Source organism: Coturnix japonica, chromosome 1, assembly GCF_054131305.1.
Source record: "Coturnix japonica strain WE chromosome 1, WE-NBRP24, whole genome shotgun sequence".
Taxonomy (NCBI): Eukaryota; Metazoa; Chordata; class Aves; order Galliformes; family Phasianidae; genus Coturnix; species Coturnix japonica.
The window spans coordinates 158,746,656-158,763,553 of NC_140663.1; the positions used below are offsets into that span (position 1 = coordinate 158,746,656).

At 36.5% G+C, this 16,898-nt stretch overlaps 1 protein-coding gene across 11 annotated transcripts in view; it reads right to left on the reverse strand.

Annotated features, from left to right (window-relative positions):
• Nucleotides 1-672: 672 nt before the first annotated feature.
• The window catches only part of PDS5B (PDS5 cohesin associated factor B), a 99,943-nt gene continuing 83,717 nt past the window's right edge, over nt 673-16,898 (reverse strand). For 3 of the 11 annotated variants that reach the window (XM_015852030.3, XM_085536261.1, XM_085536260.1), the window contains 8 exons: nt 16,511-16,630; nt 16,132-16,194; nt 14,028-14,173; nt 12,016-12,121; nt 8,603-9,045; nt 8,407-8,508; nt 5,883-6,024; nt 2,202-5,289 (listed from right to left, as the gene is read on the reverse strand). In XM_015852030.3, coding sequence (XP_015707516.2) covers nt 5,254-5,289; nt 5,883-6,024; nt 8,407-8,508; nt 8,603-9,045; nt 12,016-12,121; nt 14,028-14,173; nt 16,132-16,194; nt 16,511-16,630 — 1,158 coding nt within the window. In that variant the 3' untranslated portion in view covers nt 2,202-5,253. Of the gene's footprint in view, nt 975-2,131; nt 5,290-5,882; nt 6,025-8,406; nt 8,509-8,602; nt 9,046-12,015; nt 12,122-14,027; nt 14,174-16,131; nt 16,195-16,510; nt 16,631-16,898 lie in introns of those variants that run through there. The other 8 variants (XM_085536254.1, XM_085536262.1, XM_085536255.1 and 5 more) reach the window with 7 other exon arrangements.

The following is a 16,898-nucleotide window of genomic DNA, read 5'->3' on the forward strand; positions in this document are numbered from 1 at the left end:
GCCATGAAGAACACAGTGGCAGATAAACAGAAGGTAAACAGAACAATCATCTTCGTTCTCCCAGCCCCTGCTTTCTGAAGTACCGTTTTTGAAGTAAGGCTCCAGAGAAACGTTGGGGTACATCAGATTCACATTATACATTATTGCATCTGTAGATGTGGCTATAAAAAAATAAAACTTTGCTATTTAAAATTAACACCTTGATTATTATTATTATTTTTATTAAGTACGGATTAAAAACTCTTCTTGAAAATATCTTTAGTTTACAAGAACTGTGCTGAATATAAATGTACTACAGGAGACACAGAAACCTGTAAGCTTGAAATCTATGTCAATTATTAAAAGAACAACCCAAAGCTGCTCCCCATCACAGCACTTCAAGTTGTCGTGACTTTAGGAGAAAGCTGTTTGGCATTCTCTTTTCAGTGTTTTAAAGAAAAGGTTTTCAGTGGAAGAATGCTTCATCTGAACGCATTCGTTTGTGTTACAACAGCAATTACTACCGCTAAGACTATTACTGAGTTCATCTTTTCACCATGTGTCGTAATTTGAGTGATTGCCTTCTATCTAAAGGAAATTAAAAAAACTCAACACTACCGAGTCTTACAGAACCTTAACAGAACCTTTAACCTTCAGTTCTCTGGATCTGTTCAGAAATAAGTAACAAAGTTGTGACAGGCAAACAGTTTGTTTATTTTCAATAAAATTACTGCTGAGTGAGCAGGAAATGCATTCAATAATACTGCTTTGATTTTCAAAATACCACGTTCCTTTGTATCCATGTATTCGAGGCCTCAGAAGCACAGCTAGCCAAATAAACCTCTGCATGAGACGTCAGCCATCCTCCAAAGAAACTGTCTGTGTTAAAACTAATTCCAAACTTATCACATGAGTACTGAGATACCCATCTGCGGGACTGGAAACGAGCACTTGAGAGGCCTTCCTTCCTTCATACGTAGATATGATGCTGCTATCTGTAAAGAACACACATTATCATTACAGAAATGAATGCACTGCTGAAAACCAGATCATGTCTGTAGTGAGGCACTGGAAAAAAATGCAAGGGTGAAACTTTTAGTTACTCCATACATACGCTGTGTGATGTTTATTTCATGTTTATCCTGCCCGCACAAACACAGTGGCACTTGTCTAACTCTGTGCAGAGGTCGGATCTCTAAGACAGCAGAACTTCAAGAAGTTCAAAGCAAATTGTTTATTCTTCACCCCAGTACTTCTATTGCCCGTTACCAACAACTGGCTCTAAACTTTCCTCTAACAACAGAGTTCCAGATGCTGTAATGTACACAACGAGGTGAGTGTCCTAAACACGTTGGCAAAACTGCTTGGCACAGCAGGAAGTTATTTATCTCTGTATTAGAAGTCACTTCTGCCAGCACTCGGAAATTGCATCTAAATTAGAAAGCATCTTCTGGAGAAGGCAGCATCCAACAAAGATGCAAAGACTGGAGTGCCCATAAGCATAACAGGAAACAAGAGTGCATTCAGGTTCTTCTGCTCCTCCTGCTGGAGGTCTGGACAAAAGATCGTGGTTAGGTAAACTGCTATGACTTTGGTCCCCATAACTGTAAAAGCAAAGAGCCATCAGTCTATAGCACGATGGCCATTACGCACTTGTCTTCATCACCTGCTTGTGGACACGCTGGCTTGTAAGCATGAAATACATCCAATTGTTTTTCTTTTAAAATTTCTTTAGATAATACATACTGTACCTACCTTGATGAGGTAGAGATGTATCAGTCTCTACAAAATACATATATATAGCATTAAACAGATAGGCTTCTTAAAAAATTCCATATATAAACTCCAACTTGTACACCTGGGGTACCCGTGTTTAAAGATACATATATGCTTCCCTTACCATCACATGTCCTGTATACAGAAGCATTAGAACATTCAAACATATACATGTACTTATTTCTGCACAGGATAAAATAACCCCACAAACACAGGGATTTAAACTGGCAGGATGCAAGGCATACCATATGTGATCATAAAAGTAGACTCTGATGATGCGACAAAACCTATACATAAGAAATATAATAGCAATACAAATGCGCTCACATCTGTATGTGAAATGGGTTTTCTTGAGAACATCAAATGACAAATGGTATGTCAGAAAGTATTATTTAATCTTCAAGTCTAAATTTCCGCACGTTAGTCACAAATTGAACATATGCATATTCAGTGGAAGTGTCTTTAATATGAATGCTTGTTTGTAAATTCTGCTTTTGTTCACATAGATTGAAATGTCAAAACAGCAAACATGAAAATATTTGAAAAAGGGATCAGTTTTGCCAGAAAATAAAGTCAATTGGCAGAGTCAAATATAACTCATGTAGGAATCTACAGTATCCTAGGTGGAAGAGGTGTATTTACACTACAGCTTTCAAGCAATTCCATATATTTCCTTCCTATTAGTGGATTAGCTAGTGCTAAATATTCACAATCTGAGGTGGTAAAAAGTAAAAAAAAAAAATAAAAAAATCCCATGCTTCTGAAATCATAGCAAATTCTTCTTAAACACGAGTATCAAGATTACAGTCACCGTTTGCTTTTTACATATGAACTACAGATCACTGAGAGTTTCCTGATGCACTGCAGCATGAAAAGGAAACGTAACACAGACAGGCATAATTTGCTGCAAAGTACTTCAGCAAGACACTTCAGCAATCCCAGAAACATTTCATACTAGAACTTGTTATAGTGAGTTCAACTTGATCTTTTAATGTAATACAGTACATTTTATAAACTTAACATAATCATTGTAGGAGAGCATGCTAACTGAATGTTAGCAATTTATCTTTTATATATAATTATACTCTACTGTAGCTACTGTACGCAGATCTCAAAATGTTAGTACATAAAATATTCATTTTCTTTATGAGATGAGAATGAACTTAAAAGAGGCTTGAATATAAGAATGAAATATTTGCTGTGCCTATTTCTCAAGAAATAATGAATTACACATTATAACCCAAGAAATCAACATTTAAATTGCAAAACTATAGTTAAATTTACATTAAATGTTATGATCGGTAATGTGCATCAATATTTGATGAAGTTTAACCTAACCATGTTTATGCACATAAAGCCTCAAGAGTCTGCAGCAGTTCCAACATCAATTTTTCATATTTTTGTATAAAATGGACTCAAAGATACATCTTCCATAAATGTTTTCAGTGCAATTCTGTCAAAGAGGAAAATATAAAGCTAGCTTTCAATCATTTTATACCGTAAAGGAAAAAAAAAAACAACCCCACAACAAAACAACTTGCATTTGCACTGCTGAATCCTAAGTAAGCCAGTTCAGTTGTGCCAACCACTTTGAAGTCAATTCAAGCCAAACCTAACTGCCTTCTTAGGCAGCATTTCCCCCATCCCAATAGGTATAAATGCTGAAAAGCTGAATACTGGGGCAGGGGGAGAGGAAAATTAAGCAAAGGCAGAACAATCTAGTTTGAAAACACCTTTTTCCATCAGTAACAAAAAGTACATAATGAAAAAAAGTCTAAAGGTTTTTTTACTAGTGGACATTCTAAGTTCACAAATGGGTAAATCCACGTTTCAGTATTATTATTCATCCCACAAATGTGTACAGGTCACCTTGCGACTATAATGTATTTCTTGATGGATAATATGAAAATGCTCCATTATTCAATGGGATAAATTTTCTTAAGTTAGAAATTGATTTTTTCCACATGTTGCCAACAGTCGGGAACCAGAGAGAGAACAGCACATGAAATTATAATACGTGCTTGGCAAAGCAGAGTATAACAACCCACACGTTTTGGTTTTCAAAGACACAGTTTGGAAACTGTAAAACTGCATACGGGATACTGACTTAAGAATTTTGTTTCAGTTTTTTTTTCTCCCCGGCTTATACCTAAAAATACAAATACAATTTCTCTATCGTAGCATAAAATCAAAACGGAGCTTCATTCAAATCTTGAATACCTTGACTGCGATCGCCAACAGCCTGACTGCAGTCACTCAACAAAAACGCAGCTCTTCATACCAAAAAAATTTGGCTCACAAATGAAAAGAAGGAAGTACAATAAACTCTCAATAGAAGGCTCTCTCGTGAGGCAACCTACCATCTACTACTGCTAGATACGAGTTTCCAAAAAAACATTACATCCCATTTTCAGCACATTTTTCATAAACATGCAACTTCACTATAAAATACAAAACACTTGGCTCTCAAGAACAGCTTTATAAAGACACACTGCATCAATAAAATTTTCTTTGAGATTAACTTTACATTGTAATAAGAACTGTATTTTCACTAATGTTTATATATCGGATTTCATATTATAATGTAGTAATAATTTGCTCTTTGTGAACATCATGTTCAGAAGGAAATATCTATACACATTAACATACTAGACTATTAAAAACTCAGTTACAGAATTTTATTGATACAGTAGATTAATAAAAACTGATAGGGGAAGATAAAAGGGGTGGGGTTTCAGTACATTATTTAATAACACACTTTTAAAATTATAATATTTTAAATCTTTTTTGAATTTTTCAATGCCACTAGAAGTCCAGAAAAGTCTGGCATCAATACTGAGGTGTAAAATGAGTCAAACGACTTCTTTCACAATTTGCATCTCTTGTGTCAATTCTACCCAACATTGTTCAACTGTAAAAGAAAGTAACGTAGCACCTCTGGTGGTAGGTAGGTGCCTACAGGTAAACACTAGGTCGGATTCACAAAGCAAACAAACATCATTGCATTTCTTCTTCTCAACAAATAGTGGCAAAAGAAAGTAGCACTATTTGTTCAACTGATCTTTTTCACAGTTAAATGTCAACAAGAGTACAAATACGAACACTGACAGATATTGCTTGAGATCATTTTTAAATCAATAGATCCAATAAACAGTGGGGCACTGTCAGTTTAAAGCTGCGGATAAAAGCTATACAAGCACTTTAGAAGTCAGAAACATTAAAAAAACTATTTACAGTTTTCTTCTTTAGTTCATATGTCTACAAAGCCAGCGCACATTACACTTCACAAAGATCCACAGTTAATGATATCAACGTGTGTGTGGCTAAAGCTTGTGACCTAGGGACTGCAAATGCAGGGGCAGTAAGAGTAAAATAGGTTTTGTCTGTTTTGTTTTTAGCAACCCCATTTGTGCACTAACAGCTTTGTTCAGTCTCAAGCTTTATATTAAAAGCATTCTTCAAAGCTTTCACCTGGAAGGCTGACAACTACAGGCTCACTCATCGCCTTTCCCTTTTGGAAGTCCTGCGACGCACCTGTTTGGGGAAAAAGTGTTTTAAATATTTGTACAGAGATACTAAGTTCAGAGAAAATCAAGAATAAATATAGTTCGTAATGGAAACACATTTAGAAAATGCTTTCTCTCACAATACTACATAAGTAACTGCATGCACTATCATTCATTACTCCTTTTATCACAGGTGCAAGCCTCAATCAATAATAACATAAGTAAAATCATGTTACCGACCCTGAATTCTTCAAATATTAAAAAAAAAATAAGCTAGTTACATTACTCACTATTATAATCTAGTTGACAAGAAAAGGTATGAGTTACCTGGAAATCCCCGTGAAGCTCTACGCAGATCAGACAGATAACAAAAGCTACGCAGAACAGTAAACTAACTTACAATTCTTGATAAAAACTGACATTTTCTGTCTGAGAAATGCAGATGCTCTACGACACAACATTGCAGCGCTGCTACACAACACTGACATCTGACCACCACCTCCTCATCCATGTTAAAGGAAGTTCGGGTTGTGGGAACAGAAGTCCGTCTCCAAACACGTCAATACAAAGACAATGCCAAAGACTCAAAAAAAAGCACCCAAAACAAAAGGCATTTCTTACATTGATTGTGGAAACTTCCTCTTCTTCCATTACTTCTTCCTGGGGAACATCATCACTGACAGGTGAGCTACTCTGAAACACATCCATCTCTTCACTGGATTCATTCTCCTTACTGGCTGCTTGTTTGGAACGTCCTGCACGGCTAAAAACAGAATTAAAACAAAGATCAATTTGATGCTATATGGGTCTGCAGATGCATCAGCTATGCAAGAGAACTGACATTCCTCTTGATAAGAACAGCAGCATTAAAATTTCAATCTATGTAATATTTCTACCTTGTGTGCTTTTCTAGTTCATCTGTACAAAGAACAGTAGACGTATTAATAGGAATCTGAACAACTGGAAGCCAATTTCTTTCAGAATAAAATTCCAGGAATACATTGGTGAACATTTTTTTCATCTATGGACAGTTACAGGTATTGCTCTTCAGTACCAGACACAGGGCAAGGAAGGCGAATACAACAGTAACTAGGAAATGGTTTTAAGTTGAATCAGGGAAGATTCAGGTTGGATGTCAGGGGGAAGTTCTTTACTGAGAACTGAGGTGAGGTGCTGGCACAGGTTGCTCAGAGAGGCTGTGGATGCCCCGTCCCTGGAGGTATTCAAGGCCAGGTTGGATGGGGCCCTGGGCAGCCTGGTCTAGTATTAAATGTGGTAGCCCTGCCTGTGGCAGGGGGGTTGGAGCCTTGTGATCCTTGAGGTCCCTTCCAACCTGGGCCTTCTCTAATTTATACACCACAGAATTTGAATAACAGCATGTATATTATTTTACAGACATAGAAGAACCCACACACTGCTGTTTATGAAGATAACACTGCAGAGGATGTAAAGCTTCCAAACTAGCTCATACTAAAGAGCTAGGGGTAATCAGCAATAATATCACCCTAATCAGGATAATCAAGATCAATCAATATCTTAAACTGTTTGTTTGTTATTAGAGCTGAACCACAAGCAGAAAAGAAAACAAAAAAAAACAAAAAAAAAAAAAAAAGAAAAGAAAAACCCACCCAAAAAACCCTAACCATATGCTATAAATGAGAACTGGGCCCCTTCATGCTCTCCCTACCTTAAAAACAAGAAAATGAAGACAGGAAACGCATCTAAAACTAAAGGCTGCACCCACATTACAGTTTGCTTTGTGTAATTCACATAGTTTGGAATTAAATTACTGATTCATCTCTCTTGCAACTCTTTGGTTTGGTTTGTGAAGTTGTCTTGATGCACCCAAACTAGGTGACTTGTTGGGTGAAATTAAATTAGAAACTCCCTTCCAGACAGCCAATACACTTCAGTCCTCATTGGGGTGATACAGGTCCAAAACAACTGTCCTGCGACAGCTTCAAACCATACTGAAGGGAATTTTCAGTCACAAGAACCACAGTTCAGAATAAAACCACCGAATTACACATTAATTAAAGCACAGTGGGAGTTCCAGAACCAACCAAACAACATGGCAACCTCTGAAAATCAATAGCTTAACCGAGGCCTTCTAAGACTGACAGAAGTAACACAATCAAAAAGGAAGCAGAAGAGTTATTCACAGGCTGGCTTCTCACATATGGGTGAAAAGAGGCAGGAAAACAATACTGGAGAAGTTGGGATACTGTGAATGCAAAATGCCAGAACAGGAGCAAATATTGGAATTTCATTGGAGGATACAAAGTTGCTCAGGCAAGAATTTCAGGTATAGAAAAAACAGATTGATGAGGACAGGCAAATCTGGATCCTGACAGAGGAGGATCGACAGAAGCCCAGAATCTAGAAAAACAATACTGGCAACAGAATAATAAAAAAGGCCAGAATGAAGATGTGTGCACGTAGCACCCTAAGGAATTGGCTACCATGTTCTGGAAAGGTGTGCTGCAAATCTGTTCCACATCCCAGTTTTTATTTTCCCGTCCACTTGTACAGCTCTGCTTCACATATACTGCACATCCATTAAAAGAAAAGGCAGAGATACCAGTAGTTTTTACAGCAAGCACAAGATAATGAAACCACTCACAGAGTTTATTCTGTAGCTCAACACACCTTAGAATTTTCAAGAACTGTTCTCCATAGACCAAAAACACATTTTGTTATACATTACCTTACAATAAGGAGGTCATAAATTAGAAAGTCGATGAAAATTAATTTAAGAAGAATCAGAATATATTTACTCTTCACAATACCATTTCACAGCAGTAACAATTTGATTCTTCCTCCCTATCTAAAACAAACAGAAATGTTTTTTGTTCTTTGCAGTCTTTCTAAAGCCCTGTCCTCAAGGTCCTCATGTGTTGTACTGACCTTTCTCCTAGAAGAGCAATGCTACACACACACTACCTGAGCACATTAAATTTACTCGTGGGCCATTTGCTCTAGGAGAAGCAGCTGGGGAAAACCTTTTAGAAGTAACAACAGGGATTTATTTTCATAACTGAAAGTTCAAGAACTCTGAGATACGTTCAGCAATGATTGCTTGGGGGCACAGAGGAATATGTTTAATTTTTACTTAACACAAATTCAGAAAATATTCACCACTTACACTTTTTTTTGCTGTGATGGTGGTGTTTTTGATGACCTTCCTCGTCTGTTCTGTGGCGTAGACTGTGCTGATTCAACTGTACTAGATTCAGATGGCTCTGCTCTGTTTTGAGGAAGACCCAAATTGCAAAGTATCAAATTATAACTGATGTCAAACAATAACAAAGGAGATGCAGCTGACAAGAAGACAGACTTACCTCTGCTGTGTTCTTTTCGCCGACCTGTTTTGCCTGCCTTTCGGCTTTTGTTCAATGTTTTCAGTTTGCCTTTCTTCTTCCTCTTCCTCCTCCTCTACTGCTGCTGCTGACGTTTGTTTTTTTTTGCTCCTTTTCGATGACTTTGCTGCTGGTTCTTCCTTTGGTGTTCCCCCATTATTTGGCTTGGGAGGGCGTCCTCTTCTCCCTTTCTTTGGCGGACTGTTCTGTTCATCCTCACTTTCTATTACATCTTCTTTTAGCCTTTTTTCCTCTTGCCATTGTGTTTCATCAGACTCTGAAACAACTGCAGGTCTCTTCCTTCCCCGTTGACTGCCTCTTAACTTCTGCTCTTGTCCCAGTTTATTTAGGTCATCTATGCTTAGCTTCTCTTCTGAGTCTGTGATAGCTGGTTTCTTCCTTCCTCTAGGCTTCTCAAGCTCTGACTGAAAAGGTAGCATTAAATCTCAGATTTAAAAACTGCATTACTGTGTTAAACTGCTACATGCACAAAAGCTAAAGAACTCTAACACAATAAGACGAAGAGTCTTCAAGTTATGTGAAATTCTACCAAAAGTCTCTAAAATATTGATCTCTCAACCTTTGCATAAGTTTAAATAAATATATACACACAGTAATTGCCACAAAGAAAGATTATTTTAAACATAAACAATTAAATCACAGAAGGGTATCAGGTCTTCCTCATTTGTTTCCTCGTGTGTGGCAAACACAATTGGTTTGAACATTCATGACTGCAGTTTGTCAATAGGAGAATATAAAGATAGGATGGAAATGGTCAATTTGAGGCTTGAACTCTGCTGTAAGTTGCAGGGTGCTTATGCCTGGTTTCCATGCTGGCAATGGCAAAGCACCAGATACAAGAGATGGCAAGCACCTGGATTCATATTCAGAGAAGAAAGCACAAGGATTAGCTGCCAAAGGACTACTACCAAAGCTGTACTGAGACTTAACATTTGCTCTACTCAGCAAAATAAAATATTAATAGAAAGGTAGAACCCATTCTGAATCATAAGCTTTCAGAACAAAAACTATTCCTTGACCCCTGCAGCTCTACTTCTACAAAGTTCGTGGCTCTTCTGTGTAGAAACACTTCAGTATGCAGCTAACAGGTTCGGAAGGTTGGCCTCATCAGCCCCCACCCCTGAAAGAAGAGGTTGTTTCAGTCTGCTCCCAAGCTCCAAAGACACAAAAAATGAATTCTCAATCTATTACCTTAAGCAGTTTTATTATATATTCAAAATGAGATATAAATGCCCTTAGGAGTACTTGAAATATTGAACCCTCTTGATTTTTCTCAGTTATCAATTCAACCTACAGCCTCTCAACCACTGCATGTCAGACCCTTCAGATTGACAGCTGATGCAACATACCAAACCAAGCTGTCTAAAAATACTGTTTAGTTTTTTTCTTCAACTATTATCTTGCTTTCCCTTACCTGAATTAAGCTGCTAAAGTATTTTTGTAATTAAAATAGATGAAGTTTCACATAAGCATAAATGTATTAATACACATTATGCCATTTAGACTTTGGAGTATAGAGAACGTATATGTATATATGGCAATACTGGACTGAAAAATGTAAAGCTGAAAGGAAAGCCAAATGTAAGGAATAAAATTTCAAGGTTATACTATGAAACATTGTGCTTAAGAGTTGTGGTGTTGTTTTTTGTTATGCTGCCTGTTTGCTTCTAGTCAGTAACTTTCTATGTCCCAGGCAGTTCAGATCAACGTGACAAACTGACCTAACAGGAGAACAGAGGGTCCAAAACCCAAAAGCAGCAGTGACATCAGATATAGCATATCTGTAATACATTCTAGAACATCAAGTTTTAATAGATTTGATCTAATTCATTATTTGTCATGTATAACTTCAATTACTACAATTATGATTAATGGCCGAAAGTTATTAAGGAACAAAACATTGTTTACTAATGATATTTGAATTTCTTTTTATTCAAACTGTTAACAGAACTATTATTTTCTTCTTTTTCTTTCCAGCATTCTGATATAACATGTAAATGTTGCTTGAGACTGAATATTCAGCCTGTTAATACTTGCAGTAAATATACTAAAATCCTAAATCTTAGTGGGAGTCCAAATCAGTTCCTCTGCTCTCATGTCTTGAGTCTGGAGTCTTGAGAATTGCTATTCACAGAAACACGCAGGTCCATCAGTAAGAATTGGTAAGGAGAGGGCTTACTGGCCTCAAGGTACTGAGTAATGGTCATTCACTAAAATCTCTTTCAAAGAAACATACAAATAATGTCTTCTGAATTATGTTGACACTGTAAATCAGCATAGCAATGACACCATTTTGCTACTCATTGAAGTGTAATGCTCTCTCCAAACAGTTTAGCAATGTGCTTGTTGAGAACTAAGACTATTTTAAATCTGGTGAGACTGCATTGGTCTATAACTATCAGTTAGTTGACTCCACCCTAATGCCTAAGGGAGATCACAGCATGCACAGACATTTAAAATCATGCTACAGCTTCTGCTCGTGATACCTATCATTCAGAACCCTGCCTTCACTGCTGTACAAATTACATGCAAGAAAACAGATTCCATAGGGCTAATTGGATAACTCCTACTTGAATTTCTAAAATCCAATGTCAAATCAGAATGCCCACTTTCTATTCAAGATTCCTTATTCCCTATAGCTTTTGAAAAGCAACACAGAAAACATGCCTGTGCATCAGAAATGGTACAACATCAAAAAAGGTAAGAATTGTAAAACATCAGCACCACTGACGTATTACCATTTTGCTAGCTGCAAGCAAATAAACCATTGACAAAAAGAATGTTTACAACCTCAACAGGCAATCTGACATCTCAGTCAGGTTAATGTGCTCCCCCAGAATTGCTGTACAGTTGAACATCCTGAAGTTAGTCCAAGTAATTCTTACAAAGTCATATTTTCACTCACCATCAGATACATTAAGAAAAAAACCTACACTATACTGGGAAACAGAAGCCCAAGCAAGCTATCAACTTCATCAATGTTTCACGTACTTCACCAATGAATTCCAAACATCAGACTAATGGCCTAGTGGACTAATTGTCACCAACCTAGATCTAGCACAGTCTACCCCTTTCAAACCCCACAAATCCTAACAGGCAGTCTTGGAAGCTTACTCAAATTGTCAGTGTGACACAAAGGTAACATCATCAGCCAAACTGAACACTTCTTTTCATTCCATTTCTCACCTCTAAGCACATCCTCCAACAGTTGAAAACATTACCTCAGTTTCATGTTTTTTTAACAGGAATATTTTTCTTATATTTTTCTAATATTTTCTGATATTTTTCTAATATTAAGTATCAGCAAATTCATTGTTATTTTAAGGTCTTGGTAACTGAAAATGAAACATCTGTAACGCAACCAAAAGTCTCACCCTTACAAGATCAGAGTCATCCCTTTTGTCAGTTTTCTTCCCTGGTAATGGTGAACTCAGTGTGAATTCTTCATTTTCACTGTGGTCCATTTCAGAACTGTCAAGCCTAGAATCAATAAACATTTGTTCACCTCATTATTACAATATAGCAGATAATCATTTTATATATATATATATATATATATATATATATATATATAAAAGAACAACCTTCAGAAGAAATCTGTTCCTAAACCACGAACAATCCAGTAGAAAGAAGCTTTCACTCAGGCTATTACAGCTGTCGTGTGATACCACAAACAAGAACATCTAAGTCTCAGGGCGAGGGGTCAATCACGAGCTAATATGATCACCTCAGTGATATTTTTGAAACAGAAAAGCCTTACTGAGATACAAGAAATCTGTGCATGTTTACATTTGCATACCCTTTACATACCAAAGATCCCCACAGACCAACTAAAGCACTTTCCTATGGAGAGGTTTGTGCTGTAGAACAGCAGATTTGAATTTCAGAGATAGTTCATCCCTCAGCTTTCTTTAACTACTTACAGCAGCATATACAAAAAAGCAATTCCACTTTTAGTTCAGTTTTTACATATGTAAACGTGGGCAATGATTTGTAAAACAGAGACCCACAAGTAGAAGGTAATACACAAAAGCCAAACTACAAGAGGAATATCTGCACTGAAACTCAAAAAAGCAATTTTGATTTTATTTTATGAAGTAACAGTGCAGAGTTTTAATGGTAAATAAATATTCTACGCATTAAAAAGATGAGCAGCATTTAGATACAGCAGCTCCCTGTAATGGGCCCTGCCTGGTCGAGAAAGGCGTTCTTCTACAAGTAGAAAACCTGCAGTAACTTCTGACAGTTTTTATACATCACCTTAATGGATGCAAGCCTGCGTGAATATATTCAGGCATAATGAATGGGAAATACGATGCATAATGAATCATTACCATCGCTTCTAGTGGACTTTTCTTCTTTGGGATCGCTACTCGAAATGCTAATTGATTTTACTTAAGTGAGCTGGGGAAACCACAAAGATGACAGAATAGGTTAGGCTGCAGGTGCAGCAGTTTTACTTTTTAAAAATAGACTGGATGCAGTCTCAGATTCACTTCATTGGATTTGAAGAAGATGGATTCTAACCTGCCTTTAATCAATAATACATTTCTGAGTATGAACTTGTATGACTTACTTCTTACAAGTCCGTGTAATTGCCAAGGAGTGGTGAAGTATTTGTTGTGTAGCACTGCCCCACTTTTCAAATTAATAGTATATATTAAATATTCACAGAAGAATCAACTGAGAAGTTGTAGCTCAAAACACAACTTTCTCTCAGCCTTGAATAAACGTGAAAAGATTAAAAGAGGGAACCATGAAATCTCTAAATTTCTCAGTGAAACAAATTAATGATGTGACCTTCAGTTAAATAAAAGATACCAAGACAGTAACCTAGAAAATCAAAATAAAACGTGTGTATTTTACGGACAGCTAGCTAACTAGGCAACAAATTCTCTAGTATTTCAGTATGTCCTTCCCATTATTACAGAATCTAAATCCCAGAAACATTTATCTGCTAAGTCCAGCACAAACTCATACAGGAGGAAGTTATGCTAGACCACCATACTGGCCTACCAGTCCTCTCTTTCTGTGAGATGTAAACACATTACAGCAGGTTACCAACTTCCCAGGATCTGCAGATCTACACATATATGTATGAAAACCTCTTTCCCTTCCTCATACTTGTAGATGTGATTTGATTCTCTTTTAGGTGACTGTTCTTGAATATCTCTTTTCTTTCTTCATTTCTTCTTTTTTTTTTTAAGAGAAAATTTATTCATGTTGTTGGAAAGCTCGATTTGTGGTTCCCATTATGCAACGTGCCATTATAACTTCACTTCAAAATGATATAATTTTGTTTCTCTCTTAAAAAGCATTATAGAAATAATCAAAGTTTCCATTACAAATACTTGAAATATCAAAAGCTCCTTTGTTGTCTACCAACCTCCCTTTGATCCTTCCTGGAGAGCTTGGATTTGAACTGCTGCTGGCATTGCTTACAGTTTCCATTCGTGAAGATTTGGATTGAGACTGCTTGCCTGCTGACGAAAGAGGCTTGTTAACCGCTCCAAGAACATTGGCTGCTTTGGGCTGAAACCAAAAATATATTTCCTTTATTTTAAACTAAGCATTTTGATAATATTAACATGTACTATACTTAAAATATTCACACATTTCACTTCCTGCAATCAGAATTTTGATTACAACACAAAACAATAAACATTAAAATACTGAAGTTATGATATGAGAAGGAAGCTGATAGAGTTGCAATCAAGTAGACAGCTGCCATCAAAACCAGAATTATTTTCTCAACACTTATAACTCTGTCCTCTTCTCACTGGCTCACCTTGCATTAAGCCACTTCAGCACTTCTCCTAAAGTTTGCTTCCTGCTAATGTAACTGCCGGAAGCACCTCACCATTTGGATTAGATAAGCATCTCAGCTGGCAAAGCAGAAGTAGCAGTAGGACAGCACTTTCAGCAAATATGCCATTAAAGTGGCTTGGCTGTAATGGCAAACCACACTAGCTTCAACTGGGAATGAATGAGGGCCTCAAAAGCAAATATTCCAGAGAAGACTCCAATGATTCATGCACAGATTTGGAAATTGTGAGGCTTTTAATAGGAGCCAAAATTTCCAGACAATGGTGAACTTCATGTTACTTAAGTAGATTACCTTTCAGATATGCCAAATACCTCTAGCTCATAATAACTTCTGAGAAAGCTGAAAGCATTCAGTTACTGATAAAGAGAATAAACCTTTATGCCAAGCACCTGCCTACACAAATGGTGAACAGTTAAAGACCATTCCCCAGGCTTCACAACATCTAGGATGATCCGTTCTCTATTTCAGTATTTGATTCTAGTTGGTGACAGCAGAAAGAAAAACCCACACGGCTTAACATCATAGCAGCCCTGAGCATTCCTTTTTCAGAGATTTATACGTGAATACAGAAAAAGCTCAAAAGGACAGATGTTGAAACCCAAACTTGATTAACTCCTAAGGAGGGACTTACAACTATCAGAACCTGCACTAACAGTTTCACCCTCACCACTGAGACCACAACAAAGATGCTACTGCCCTCAAATACTATCTCCTGCTTAGATCCACCTAACAAAAATCCACACAATTTAGTACTCCATCCCCAAAAGGCAACACTCTAGACCAATTCTCATATCATGTTTTCGTAATGAAGAAGCAATTGAATATTTTTAGTGCTCAAAAATTTGGTGTTTGCTTTTTACAAAGTTCCAGAACTATAAAATAAAAAAGGAGCTAGAGTACCTGGCTCTAGAATGGTAAATATAAAACTCCACTTAGAAAAAGAATTTCAGATTAAGCCATATGCGATATATAGAGCTACTGGAAAATCCAACGAAGGATCACCAAGATGATGAAGATTCAAGAGCATTTCTCAGTTGAGACAAGGCTGAGAGAACAGCGGCTTTGGGATCAGATGACCTTTAGAGGTCCTTCCAACCTCAACCACCCTGATTTTTCATGGTAGCAAAACCATGTTACTTGTCTTTTAATGTTGTTGCGGCAAACTTATTATCAGAAAGCTTGGGACAGAAGTTAAGAACGTCAAACACTGGGTGACAGAACTTAAATTTGACTATCTGAAATCTAAAGACAAAACTTCCCTTTTAGAGCTCTTGTATCTCCAGTAAAAAGTGATTTCTAACTCACAGAATTCAAATATTGAAACACTTAACACACTGCTTATATATTCACATCAGTAAACATTGGCTTTCATCTTTGAGAATGAAGATATCACGCTATTTTTTCCTAACTTGCATTCTACCTCTACTAGAAAGCAGTTGGCTCACAGCTAATGCTTCATTTGCAAAGCTAAGGCTAATGAAGACGTTCTTTAGCAAAGTAGCAGATACGTTTCCCTGCAATTAGGAACAAGATACATTAACCCAGATGAAAAACATAATATGTCCTTTCCTTTACTAAATACTGAATTATTATTAAGTTGTTGTTATTTATTTAAAGCAGACAGATAATTTTTTAAAAAAATAATAAAGAAATAAACACACACCTTTCCAGGAGTGAAAAATGACTTCATTTCTGGAGGAAGATAATTTTTGGTGTTACTAAAATTCTATAAAGAAGGAATAAAAAAAAAATAAGTAATCAATGAACAAGATATGAACATTTTGGAAGTAGTACTAGAAGAGATTTTCGTTACATTTATAGTTCATTTATACTTCTGAAATGTTAAACCTGAACTATAATGTCTCCTAAAAGAATTATAAAGGTAGAAAAGCGCATGTTCACAAATACTTACAAAAACATGAACACATATCTTCTACTAATGATAATACAGAGAATTCTACGAGATCTACAGAACTCTTGCATTACAACTACTGAAGATTTAAATAGACTTATCTCAAGAAAAATTAAACTCCAAGGTCTACCTTGTCAGGTTGAGTAAAATATCGTGCCGGAAGTACAGGATCTTTAGGGGATTCCAAACTGTATGTTGTACTCTTTGACATAATGATATTCATTGCTACATCACAGACCGTGTAGAGTTTCTGTAAGTAGTAAATAATAAAAAGTAAAAATGAAAAACCAGAAGGTCATTTCAAAGTCTGATAAAAATATTCTTTTGAGCAGAGGATTATAAAAGGCCCGAGTTGAAAAGAATATTTAACAGCAGCATCCATATTAAACAGTGTATCACCAAGATCTAAAACACAGAGCAGAAAAGCACTGTACACCCAGCAGTTCAAGAAAGCTGGCTTCCATGATCTTTCTATACTTTAAGATTAACATAGGTTATGGTTTCAAAGACAAAGTTAA